Source organism: Nyctibius grandis, chromosome 10 (genome assembly GCF_013368605.1).
Source record: "Nyctibius grandis isolate bNycGra1 chromosome 10, bNycGra1.pri, whole genome shotgun sequence".
Classification (NCBI taxonomy): Eukaryota; Metazoa; Chordata; class Aves; order Nyctibiiformes; family Nyctibiidae; genus Nyctibius; species Nyctibius grandis.
This window is the reverse complement of record NC_090667.1, coordinates 30,095,828-30,109,487: the sequence shown is the minus strand read 5'-3', so window position 1 is coordinate 30,109,487 and position 13,660 is coordinate 30,095,828. Positions and strand designations below refer to the sequence as shown.

At 42.2% G+C, this 13,660-nt stretch overlaps 1 protein-coding gene across 1 annotated transcript in view; it reads left to right on the top strand.

Annotated features, from left to right (window-relative positions):
- MDFIC2 (MyoD family inhibitor domain containing 2) overlaps positions 1–13,660 on the top strand; it is a 46,555-nt gene that overhangs the window by 22,747 nt on the left and 10,148 nt on the right. Inside the window, exon 2 of the mRNA XM_068408345.1 lies at positions 5,066–5,104. Coding sequence (XP_068264446.1) covers positions 5,066–5,104 — 39 coding nt within the window. The remainder of the gene's footprint in view (positions 1–5,065; positions 5,105–13,660) is intronic.

Here is a 13,660-nt window from a genome sequence, read left to right as displayed (position 1 = left end):
ACCAGTTTTTCCATATGAATGTCTCAAACCTACCTCTGATACCTTCATTATCAGTAAGACCACATAACCCTGGCTCCTTGCTTAACATTGAATGTGGGATCTCCTCAGCTGGTACCTGAGCTTACAGAGCATCAGAAATAAGCACTGTGGGAAGTCAGCAATAATGTGCTGACCGTCTCATTAAAAAAAAAGATATGAGAAGTCCACGTGTCTTAAGATAGCCACTCAAGACATAGCATTGATTTAATAAAAATTTTAGGAAACAAAATCTTGTGTTTTACCTGTACTTAAGTACATTGAACAGCCCCATAGCATTCTGAAACTGAAATGTGGAACTACCAAAGTTTTCCAAATTTCTTGTGAAAATTTCTTTCATTTCTTTGGCCAGGGTTAGTCTTTGTATTATCTAACATTAGTCACCTAGAAGTTTGGTTTCTGGCCTGGGTAATTATCTATATCTTGTCTGCAGCCAACTGAAGTGGGGTGGGATGAGAATAGGGACAAAACACACCTTCCAAAGAGCAATTTTTCCTGTCTTGAACTCTTTTATCAAGATGGCATGACTTGCCAGCAGGACGGGCTTGTCTCTTCCATTGATTATTGTAGGAATTTAGGCCAGACTGAACACCTACCATACCAGCTACGGCTGGTATAATGACCACCACTCTAAGGGGGTCCTATCTCATTATAGCAGAAGCATTTTTAAGTGCCTATACCTAGCTGTGGACACTTGAAATGTCCAACTCCTAGATTACTATTTTTCATCTGGAACCTCTTTAACAGTATTTCATACCAACCAACCATGCTAAAGCTTCAGATGCCCTAAAATAAAGCTCAAATTTGCAGTCGTCCTAGAGCAGTTAGCAACACTCCTGCGATTCAGAAGCATGCGGCGTGATGATAGTTTCAAGCTAAACTGTTATGACCAGCTAGTATGGAATATAAACAGGAACAGATGAGAAGAATACAGCCTCAACATTTGAGACAACAAAGAAAGAGTGAAATGATTGCTACATAAAAGACATTTCAAAGACCTCCCAGAAAAATAGGCATAAAAATCCCCAATAAAAAGGCTCAGCAAGAAAACTGTCACACCCCCTAATCCTCAGCAGACTTTAACAAGATGTTCGCATGAGCCAGAGATTGTCTCCTTCCTCAGAAGACAAAAGGCACAGAAAACAATACTGTCTAGCATAGGATTAGGATGCAAGAGGTAGATAAAAAGGATTCCTTAACCTTACAATTAGAAACCCCAACTCTCCAGCCAAAAGGATAATCAGAAACAGACTGCAAACCTGTGTCACAATAATTGCTGCATCTTTCTTTACTCTTTGAAAACTGATATATTTTCTAAAGATTTTTTCTTAATTTATTGCCACCCCAAGAAAGGTTTTGATGGCCACTTAACTACAAGACAACTGCTGCTACCAAATCACAATTCAGCACACATGGCAGTAGCCTTTTACTTCCCATTCTTTATATTTCCACCACTTCCAGCTAAGCAAAAATTAGATTACCGATGTTCATACCGACCTCCCAGTATACTGTACAACTAAAAGCAAAATTATATGTAATGCACTAGTCTTCTAACAAATGATCAGCTTACTGTGCCCTAAACCAGACACATACACAGATTCTTAATGCCAAACCCAGTGTAAGCACGTACTCTGATTAAAAAGGAAACAACTTAGTTGTTCTAACGAGCATCTTTAGCTTTATTTGGTATTACTAATGCCTTTAAACAGAAGGCAGGGTACTGGCAAGAGTAGAAAACAGACTTGAAGGGGGAGGAAAGAAGGCTGGAAAGAAACTACAGTTTCCAAAGTTTGACCCTCCTGCTGAAGCTAACTAGTGACCATAAGCTGTAATAGCTGTAGAAGTTTGCTGCATAGAAATTTAGGACTCTCTCTGATACTGAACAACGCAACCACAAGACATTGAGAACTGCATTTCCAGGGTGTATATTAACTTACAGACATGACTTCAGTACCCAAACAATCATATGATTAGGAACTATACACGTACCTGCTTTGCAGGGGATTATTTGAGGCACACGAGAACTAAACAGTTAGTGTAAGCACTCATTGAGGGACAGACAGGATTTAAGCAGTCACCACCTCTGATGGGCAGCTGGTGTTGCTAGCCTTTCCCAGTCTTTCTGGTACTATCAGGAGAGGAAAAGTCAAGCAATTTCTTTTTTCTTCAGGTGCAGCACACTTGCAAAATATTGCTCTGTGCTCTTGTGATTCTACTATCTATTGAATCTTAAATTTCCTCCCTTAAGCTAATGTTCAGTGGCCTTGTTCTGTGTAAGCTAGACACCACCTCAGAGCTGCCTCATATGCTGTGGCAGATGAAATAAGCCCTCTTTAAGTAAACTACTTGAAACCATTTAGAAAAAGATTGGCAGAGATGCAACCTTAACCACTGTCATTTGTAATGGAAAGACAAACAAATCACACTTCCCAGAAGAATCATGGCTTGAAATAAACGCACAGAAAAAGGCATACGTTTCTTCTCTTTTTAGTAAAGCTCAAAGAGAGTATAAAGCTTGGCTTACACATACTTGTAGAAGAAAAGGGAGAAAAGTTAACTATGGATATCCAAGTTGTCACGGTTTAAAGCTGGGCCAGTTATTAAACCTGTGGCAGACGCTCTCTGTTAACCCTCCTCCCCCCCGCCCCAAAAGGAAAGGGAAAGGGAAAAGGGAAAGAGACTTATGGGTTGGAAAGTTAAAACAGTTTTAATAAACTATAATAATGAAAAAGAGTATAATAATAATATTGGAATAATCAAATATATACAAATACATACAAAACCAAGATCAAGCTCCCCAGATGTCGGCCACGTCACCACCGGCACTGCAGGGCAGGCCCCGGGAAGGCCCAGGCTGGGCCCAGCGACAGTCAAGAGCTGGATTCAGGGGTGCACGGATTGGGATCGGGGGCAGCAGGAAAACGGACAGAGTCCTCCTTGGACACTGGCCAAAGGCTCAAGCCGCAGAAGCGGCCCAAACAGGCCGAGACCCTCAAAAACAGCAGGCCGAGACCCTCGTGATCCCCCCGCTTTATACTGAGAATGACGTGTATGGGATGGAATACCTTCGTTGGTCAATTTTGGATCACCTGCCCTGTCCGCTCCTCCCTGCAGGTGCGACCCCCCTTCGGCTCTTCACTCATAAGCAGTGAGGAATTCAGCAGTGACCTTGGTTTCTCTAAGAATAAGTACAGCAAGAACCTTTCTGCACAACATGCCTACCGGTGCCTCAGTGACAACTACAAACTTCGAGCGTTATCAGTCCTAGAAGCAGATGCTGTCTGCAACACATGCAGTTACTTTTGGAAAGTGCAGTTACTTAGAAGAGAATTAGCTGAAAGTAAAAATCACTGAAAGGAAAATTGGCCTGGTTTAAGCCAAACCAGGACACAAGTAAACTTTCTAGACCTTGGTCCAGGTGAGACCAAGTGATTCACTGTGTACACCCCCAAAGCATGTAGCTAGCAGCATACCAGGCAGAGGAATACATGATGTGAATCACTGCATTGTAGGAACAGAGGGTAGTGTGGTCTGCATGGTGGCATAAGCAAATTAATCTCTTCTCAGCCACACAGTGCCCCAGGGACTCCAGGTCTTGCTTGTGGAGTAGTGTCAGAGACTCACAAGCCTTCGACCACAAGCACACTTGACCCCATGCCATGAGGACCTTTGCAGCCATCCTGCTGAAAGGCCAGCTATGCTTGAATCAAGAGCCTGGAAATAGGACCATGGCACCCTGTCTGTTGTCTCAAAACTATTTCCGGATTGTATTTTCCTCATTTCATAAGCAAGCAAGCTTCTGGTTACCACTATTATAAAAGCAACCTCATATTTACAAGGTAGGTTAGTATTTTTTTTACAATTTGCATTCAGACCCAAATTTACCAAAAAAACCTGCAGAACATTATTTCTGAGTGACTCCTGTGTTGCACAAAATCCCACATCCAGTAGGATCACAATGACACCCAAGCATTCAGTCGTTTAGATAAGACCTATATCTTCCCCTCCAAGCAGGGGAAAAAAAGCACACAGTGCTACAAACACCACGAAGCTTTCTGCTTTGCCGTCATTATTGATTTTGAGATATCCAGATACCATGGTGGTGAAAGGCACTGCAAACCCCTAATATACCTAAAAACACAGGAAGTATTGCCATGCTGAAACAGAAAAATGAAAATGAGTGAGCTAAACTTGAACCCCCACCATATCCTAAAGCCATGGTTCAGAAAACCAAGCTGAATGTGTTACAGTGGTTCTGTTTAATAACTTATTCTGCTAGCTTCAAAAACTGAAAGCCCAGAATCTTCATATGTACCATTGCTAGGAATAGGAACATGATGAAGCACACAGAGATGAGGTCTCTATTCAGGTTCATTACCAGTGTTTTCCTCAGTTGCAATTATTTTAATGAAGATTTTGCCTAATTAAGATTTTCACGATTTGGTGCAGGAAGCAGATACAACACCTGATATAGTATGCCCTGAAGCCAAACAATTCCATCAGCTTTAATGGGCATTAGGATCATGTCTTATGGATCAAGGCAGAGACATTTCACTGATCAGGTGTGTGAAGACAACACAGACACAAGCCACCAAAAAGGCATAGCAGAAACCATAAACTTTACTCACTCAGAAACTCAGGGATGAACGCTGCATTAGCAAGTCAGGATCCTCGGGCAGTCTGCTCCTCTGGCTCAGAGAAGTTTTGTTGACCACATGAAAACTGGCTGTGTCCCCCAGGGGGGAAAAAAAAAAAAAAAATCATCTCAGTGAGAGGCCAGAGGACACTGGATCTTTAAGGGGACGAGGTATCTCCTAGCTACTATTAAGAGCTACTTTTTTTCCCATACTTGTGAATTCAATTAGGGAACTAAGTCTCCAGCCCCAGTAGCTTGATTTTTCTCTGGTAACTATACAGTTTTGAGTGGTTTACAAAACACTGGTGCCTATGTTGGATAACAAAGCCACCCCACCCGCTGAGGAGGTTTTCCTGCTTAGTGAAGCCTTCCTCTCCCATTCTTGTTTTCCAGAACTGAACAGCCCCATCCTACAGCCCCTTGGAGACTCAGGTAAGTTCCCCACCTTCTCAGCTCCTTCTCCCCACAGTACATAGGGCATGGCACCACATCTTTACAACTACTGAAGTGGCCCCTTTCGTGCAAGAAAATGAGCTCAATTATTCTGATTCCATGGGGGATACAAACAACATTTTTTGCCCTAATACTGACTCATCATCTGTTTCAGATTTCAGCCCATCTTGAAAAATAAGCTATTATTTGTATTAATGACTTAAAGAAACCTTTTAAGTTTTACTCAAAACAGCAGAACAAGCATAGAAGTGCTGTGGGCTAAGCCTACAACCTTTTTAGTATGAGGACAACAAGCTCTTAGCCTCACAACCAATTTCTTACAAAAATTAAGTAAGAACCCCAAAAAGATCAGCCTATGAGCCACACAGAACCTGGTTGTTTCAATTTGCAGGATCTCAGTGCATTACTTTGCAACCAGGCAACCCCCAAACTCACACCTAGACACCTTACAAGGGCTGCTGAGTCTGCACCTTACCTGGAGAACAGCCATGAAATTGTTCTTTTCCTCTTACCTTTATTTATCTGCTGAAGAAGGAGGAAGGCCCATGGCCCCCTCCCTTCCCAGCTGAGGATGTTTTACTGAGTGAGGGTTCTTGAACCAATTGGTACCACCTGGAAGCTTTTAGAAAGGGGAGACATGCCGATTTATCTGCTTCCTACTCAGCTGCAGCAGAAGTGGGTAATGATTATCTGCTCCCTTCACTTCTGATGATGACCTTTAATTGGAGAGTCCCAGCTGGAGCCAACCTGAGAGACCTCTCAGATGTTGGCAGTGGTCCTCAGCAGTCCTCACCATGACCATTAATTGGGGTGTTGCAGCTTAGAGGGTGAGCACTCCAGGCTGTACAACACCCACAAAATGGGCTCTTCCAGTAACAATGAGCTGGTTGTGTTAGAGACCACATCATCTAAAAAAGTTTAGCAAGCACCATGCCCCCATTAGGACCTTTCTTAACGGGGCATCCAAGACCTTGTTGTTGCAAGCAAAAAGCCTGCACCCAACAGCTCTGTGTTTATTTGTATTGCAAATGCACATAATGCAAACTTTTCTCTGCTAGTTAGAGGACACTGCTGGGGCTTTGGTAGGCAAGGTCAAGACAACGTTAGCCTGCTCTGATAAAGCACGAGGAGGTAAACCATTCTGTGCAACTCAGAAGTCATTCAGATGGTACTTTTGGCATTTCTCCCCCCCCCCCCCAGCTTTTGTTCTGTCACTCTGAAGAGAACAGCTCGTGTGATGTAATTTAGAATGGAGCTTTTTTAAAGCTTTCACTCAGGAAAAGCTTCAGGAGCTCTGGGGGTATAGCTTAGCTCCGAGAAATAGAAAGAAAGCAAGTTTGCATTGACAGCTTGATCCCAGAGAGAGGTGGCTGCCTGCTTGTCTAACAGGTCCTCTGGGTCTGGATGAGGCAGAGACAGAGGAGCAGTCATATTAAGTGAACGTGCGCTGCCAATGTTAAAGGAACAATTACCATTATTCTGCATAGTTCACTGTTTGCTACTGCTATTTCCTTCAATAAAACCTCTTTTCACTTGCCAATTGGAGCTTGTCATGTAACAATATTTCTTATGCACAATACACATACTAAAATGCCCCTGTGTTTTTAATACATTTATAGTTGTTAACAATAGCAGTATAGTGACAGAAAAAAGGTACTCGCTTTGAATACAGAATAGATTGAAAAAAGAACAAACCAGAGGCCCTGCTCTGAAGGATTAATGGGGGTTAGATTTTGCCTAATCTCAGTGTTAAAACAGTGACACCTCTTCCATTTCATTGACACCCACTTTCTCCTCTCAGGGCCTGGGCTGTGACCTCCTTGCTTGGAAGGAGTTGTACACCTGAGCCTTGGCAAAAGCTTCAGTGAAATTTTTGGTGTGAGGAAGTGTTGAGGAGAGGGCTGAGCTCTCACTCACCCCCATGACCAGGCAGCTCCGAGGCAGATGGATGAGGGGTGCCGCTCTGGGGGCTTTGGGGAGCTCAGTGCACTGAAGTTCACCCAACCAACCCTTTGATCCTTGTGCATGGTCCACAGATGGGTGGGAGCGTGCTGACCTACCATCTAGCAACACCTGAAACCGCTGGTGTTCACTGCTCACATCGGACACCAGTAAAACTCCTTGGGAGAGCAGTTCCTTGCAAAGTAGGACAAACAGCTGGCACTGCGGAGAGGCTGGCATTTCACTGAGGCTGCAGGAACGCTGCAGCTCTCCTCTGAAAGCTCGTACAATGAAGACATTGTGCTAGGACTGCACTTGCCAACATTACAAAGCCAGGCGGAAATGACCACAGTGAAGGTGCCACAGTGAGAAGAAATTATGTGTTTGCACTTGTGAGCAGGCTGAACCTAATATTTCAGGCACCCAAATGAACAAGCAGCTGTTTGGAAACCTTTGTAGCACAGGCATGAAGGAAACTTTCTTCTCCCGTAAGATTCATGTTTTCTAAGAACACTATTTTGTTCTGAACAAGTTAATATACACAGGAAAAGACATCTTGAGTGTTCCTGGACTCTCCTACACTATCCAGGAATAGTGATAGACTGTGAGTTTAAACACATTCTTCCACTGCACAGTGAGAGAAATGTATTTAATACTGTGAGAACAGTTACCATGTTTGCCTTTGCCAGAGCCAGCAAGACTACACTGTCCTAAAAGTAATTATTACATAATTAAGAAACAGTGGATGTCATCTGTGTGCCCCCAGAAAAGATGTTCTGCATTGTAAGTGTCCGTCAGGAAAAAAATGTTTTGTGAAAAGATGTATAGCACGATACATCTTCTGCTTCAGATCTTGCTAATTGCTTTGTCTACAACTCTTTATGAGGAAAAAGAGCAAAGAAACCCAAAGAAGGCTACCATATTGGAGGTTGTTTTGGAGGCTGATCTGTTGAGCTCCCTGGAATTCTTTCCATTGGCATTTGCTGATACTGGATCAGGCCCTTGCGGAGCTAAATAAATGTATTTCCAGCACAGTCCAGCAATGGCTGCTCAGCAGCACCTGGGGAGGTGCTCAGATGGTAATAAGATTAATAATGTTTGCTAAGTGGACAAGTCCAGTTCCCAGTTGTGTTCCAGTATTGCATGCAGACGAGAGAGAGAAAAATGGAAGTGTTTGTTAGGAAAGTCTCTAGCTCTCACAGATTGCTACTCATCTTTGGATTCGAATCAAAGAAAGGCTTTTATAACTCGTTAGAAGACATGGGGTTTTGTAGTCATATCATTACATGCCAATTTACCACGAGTAGAGCTTTAAGGACCATCTATGAGAAATGCTGCATCTTCTGTGATTTGCAGCTTAATTTGACAGCGTTTAAAATGTTTGGATGTATTTTAAGAATATATGTGGTTTTGATGGTGTTTCCCCCCACCAAATCAAAATACTGACAGCCTCAGAGCTCCTCTGGCATTAATGCTGTGCAAGGATATATTTGTGACCATTACCGTGTGTAATACCTGCTTTGGGAATAAACTCTTGGCACATAACTTCAGCGTCATTCAAAAAGTGGCACAGTTGCCAAAGACCTTGGGACGTGAAAGGAAGACCTGTGCTGTCTTTTCATTGGAAAGTTCACAAATTCTGCCTAGAGATCCCTCTGATATTTTCACTTTTCAATAGATAGTACTTACCAAAAATAAAACTGAGAATTTTAAGTGCTTTCCAAATTTAATGACACAGAGTTTTACATGGAAAAAAAATTGTTTTGTAATGAACTCAGTATTTTCTGTTTTACATTACCTATAAATTTCCCAAACTAAATAGAGTGAGCAATTACACAAACACGTCCACAGGGTGACCTACCTTTAGTTACCGTGCCAGCATATTAAATAAAGCCCTGTCCAATTCTGGCTACTCCGTTTTGGTTAGGATTTTTTTTCTGAAACGTGATCATACTGGCAGACAGTCTTAATCTCATTGATGGGGTGAGTAACTAACCATGAGAGGAAGGACAGAAGACTGAATTAACGCAGCAGTGCTGTCGAGGCAAGGACTATAACAATAATAATAATTTTTTTTTAAATTTGAAAACAACATGATCAATTCAGATAAGATATTGCATCAAAATCTCCAGCTTCACACTCTGCAGTGAGGAATAAAGAGAATTTGAGAGTTTTGAGTTATCCCTGCAATACAACAAGCAGCTGCTCGTGAGCGCTGTGATGGACCTGCCCCAGCACCCAGTGTCCATGCAGACCCATTAGTGGGGTGGCCTCAGGGGCTCTGCATGGCACTGTGCATCCCAAATCCTGCAGCTCAGAGAGGGGACAGGGACTGGCATGGCCCTATGGTGGTTGGGGTAACCTACTGACATCAATTAAAACATATAGATGCTTAGCCCTCCACTTGGAGGGGGAAGCACAGGGCTGTGTGTTTTCAGTTTGGGTTCAGTTTGAGACTTACTTGCTCTGAGTTTGTTTAATGGTCCCTTTCAGTAAAGTGTCAGGACAGCGCAGCCTTGAAACAGAAGGAAAGGAACAAAAGAATATGGAAAGAAGACTTTATTTTTCTTTACAAAAGCTTTTTAGGGCTATTCCATGTGATAGAGCCACCACACTGCCTACAAGATCCAAAAATCCAGTCTGGGGCTTAAATTCAACTTCAGAAATAGCCACTCCTCCTCGGAGACTCACAGGGAGGATGATCTCTTTCAAGAGCTGCTGGAGTAACAACAGGGTGCCAGGATGCCTTGTTCATAAACTGGAGGAAATTAATCCAAAACAGGCAAAAGAAAAAAAACCTACCTGTCGACAAGGAAATGCCATGAGATCCTGCTGCTCTCTGGACTAACCCCAATTATTATAATTGATTTATTTCATAGAAGCCATTTCATACAGTCACAACAACCATGACATAAAAACAGACCTAAAGAAAAACTTGGTAGGAAAGAAAACAGTGGCTGAAGGAGAATTTGGAAGATCCAATCTAGAAACAAACCCTGAGGGCTCCGGCACGACCCTCCCGGAGGATCCATGACCGTATCCCGCACCCTGGCCCAAGGGTTTCAGTGACTACATTGCCTGTTGACCAGCTGAGGTTATGTTTCTGCTGCAGTTAACACTTGATACCAAAGCTGTGAAGTTCCTGCAAAAATCCAGTGATTTATCTTGGTGCTTCTAAGCTGAGGGCTCCTGAGGACCTGGCGCCAAGCTCTGACAGAGAGCGATGGAGAGTGCAGGTCTCTGAGCAGGCACCTGTAAACCATCCAGTGAATGAGCTACAGGAGCAGTTGTGAATTTTGCTATTGTGTTCATTGAGAGCATGAATTATGTCTGCTGTCTAACACGGCTGATGATGTCTGATGCAATAGGGACTTTCGAATTAACACATAAAAACCTTTTCATAAAGCGTTTGGTCCCCCTTCTTGCAAAGTCCGTCGCAATTCTAAAGTGTAAGTGAACATAAAATTCACACTGATCCCTTCAATTCTTTTTTAAACATCCTTAAATCCAGCTTTTTTTCTCCTGCTGTACATCTTACTTTTTATAGTCAAAAGTAATTTTAAAGCAAAAAAGAACATAAACAATATACACTGACTCTTGACACTCCATTGCTTTTTTAAACTAGAATAATAAAAATTTGCAAATGAACAAAAGAGTGGGAGGAAGATATCTGATTTACAATGTTTTTGAGATAAAGAACACTATAAAAAAAGATCAATGTGAATAATAAAGCATTGTTAACTGAGTCATGACATTTCTATTCTCAGTGAAGATTTGAACAGTAGAGCTCTGCAAATGAGCACCTTGTGCCATTTTCAAAGTGGGAGGAAGACATATAATTATAATTTTTAAAGTGAAGAGAATTTTAAAAAAACCTCTGTGAAAAAGTTTATTGAAAAACATATCGACATATCAATATGACATAAATTACCTTAATTTTATTAAACTAGGAGGGGGAAAACCTCTTTTTGAAGACCGGCTGCAGAAAGCATTCCTTGAAAAGAATTTTCTTTATTAAAAACTCTTCTGCTAAGATGAAACAGCACTGAATGTCAGCACTACCGTATATTTATTCTGTAACTCTTCCAACAGCTGAGATCTATAAAAGAAACATATTTTCAAAACAGTTTTAACCTCCATTGTCTTGATCATTCATATTAACATTTTTCATGTCACCTATTGAAATCCCTTAAAGGAATCTTTTATTCAGTCAAAATTAATGAAGCCATTTTCTTAAACAGCCTCCAAAAAGTAAAAAGGACATAATGTTGTGCATTTTATTTGACATACGTTTTCTGCCATTTCACTTATTTCTGTGATGAGAGCAAAACTTCATATTTATGCTATCAAATCTGCAGAGAAAAGTGATTTTGAGCGAGAAGAAAACTAACTCTGTTCTTGGTGTGTGTGCAATTTAAATCCACAGTGAAAATACAGCATTGATCAGATTACCCCAAATGAGTCATTTAGTGCTTTGGCATTCCTGAAGTTAGGGCCCAGCTGTGAAATCATAGTTGGGACCAAACTTTGCTGTTAGGTGAGTGCACATGGCTCCCATTTTCTTCAAAGGGAACGACACACATGGCCAATATTTAACTTTCACCTCTTCCATTCTTCAGCTAGCAAAGCCAGAACCAATGGACTATATGCAAGCAATTTAATAGAATTAAGAATATAATCAAGATTTTCCAGGACTTACTAGTGATTTGGGCTATATAATTCAATACACCTCAAAGCGCAGATGCTCAGCATATTCTGAAAATCAGGCCATCTCAAATGTCTTACTTTAAGCAGGTAAAATCATAAATCACTTTGAGTATTTTGGCCATTGGATCCTAACAAACAGGGTGTAGGATACCTCTTCAAAATCCTAAGCTCCAGTTTCTGGGTTGGCTGGGATGCCTGGGAGACTTACCACATCCCAACCCATTCTGGGTACTGCATTTGCACCCATTTCTCCCCTGCCATTACCATTACAGGACTTGAACACAGGGCAGATGCCCTTCTGCAGCAGGTGTTGAGAAAATCTAGGTTCTGGTTCTGCAGATCCCTGAGATGGACTGGACTGCTGGGATGGCCCACAAGACTTTGAGGCGTAAATGCCACAGAGAGAAAAAAGGATGCATCCCAAAATCTAGCTGTCCCATGGTGCATGCAGACCTTCATTTCAGCTCAAGGTCAAGTGGAAAACTTTCCTACCATCCTTGCTGCCTCTCTTCTTCGCTTTCCCCCGACTCCATCTGTTCCGTCACCCATCTCCTTCGTTCTGCACTTGCCTCCCTCTTCTTCCTGTGTCCATCTGTTCCCTCCTTCCTCAACACAAGTTGGAGAAGGGACGTAAATTCAGTCATTCACTGAACAGATTTCAAGATGAACCCCCTCCCTCTCCAGTTCTAACTTCATTCATCATGATAAAAATTATAATGAATAGAAATGTTGAAGGTGAAAATTTATTAGGGATTGTGTTGCTTTCTTATATCAAAAGCAGTTAAAGCTGCGTATAAACATTGGCTTCATTCATTTTTCTTAATATATGGTATAATTAGTGAGAAATATTAGTGGAAGTGCTTGCTATGCAGTCCATCAACACATGCTTGTCAGAGTTTAGGATCTGGGCCAAAATTTTTTGCCAGTCCTGTGATAGATTTATAATAAGCCTATAGAAGGCTTTACAGTCAGCTGGGTCACTAATTCATGAAGTTAAAACGTATGCAATGAGGTCAAAAATTCACTATTGATAAAATAGCCCCTCCCGGGATTGTGCCATTAGCTTTGTTACTGCAACAGCAAAATAAAGTAAACCCAAAGCTTCTTAAAATTACCAGTCAGCCATCATAAATCAGAAGAGAAACACTTGCACAAGTTCATGATGTCATATGAGGCCCAATATATATTTATAGCCTTGTGTACTCTTTCCTGTTTCCTTACGACAAAAATAAATAGTCTCTAAATCCCCTGTATCCTTATGCCTGAGCTCAGCAAAATGTAATGGGCACAAAACTATGGAAGTATCCATGATATATTAGTCTAGAGCAGCTTGCTTCAGGTTGGCTGTGATGCCTGCTCTCCCTCTGGCCTCTCCGTTGTGGATGAGAGCAGTTCCCATGGAGTTTGCTCCATCTGCTCCACTCACTGTAGGTATAGTCCCACACCCCCTCCTACTTTGCCTCCCTGACCCTGGTAGGGAGAAGGAAGGAAGATTTAAGCCTTCGAGCCCTATGCATGGAGTGGGTGGCCTGGCAAGCACAGCAGAGGTGAAGGACTCCAGCACCCATGTGGGGACCTGGGCTTGCTGTCATGAGGACGTTGGGCTTCTTGTCCACCAAGACAGCCAAGCCACAGAGGTCGGAGCCTGGGATGCAATTCCCTCTCTCCTCCTTTGCTGATGATTTGGGAACCTCATCTAAGGTTTCTGGGGTGTTTGGGCATGGATGATGCCCCACATTTCATCACAGACCTCCCAGCCCTCAAATTTTCTGTACCTACCTGAAACAGATACTTCTGTGTTTGCCAGTGATCCTCTTCCCCTCTTCTGAGATGAAACTTTCTCTCTTAGCAATTAGTTTAATTTTTGGCTTCCTTTCCAGAAATGAG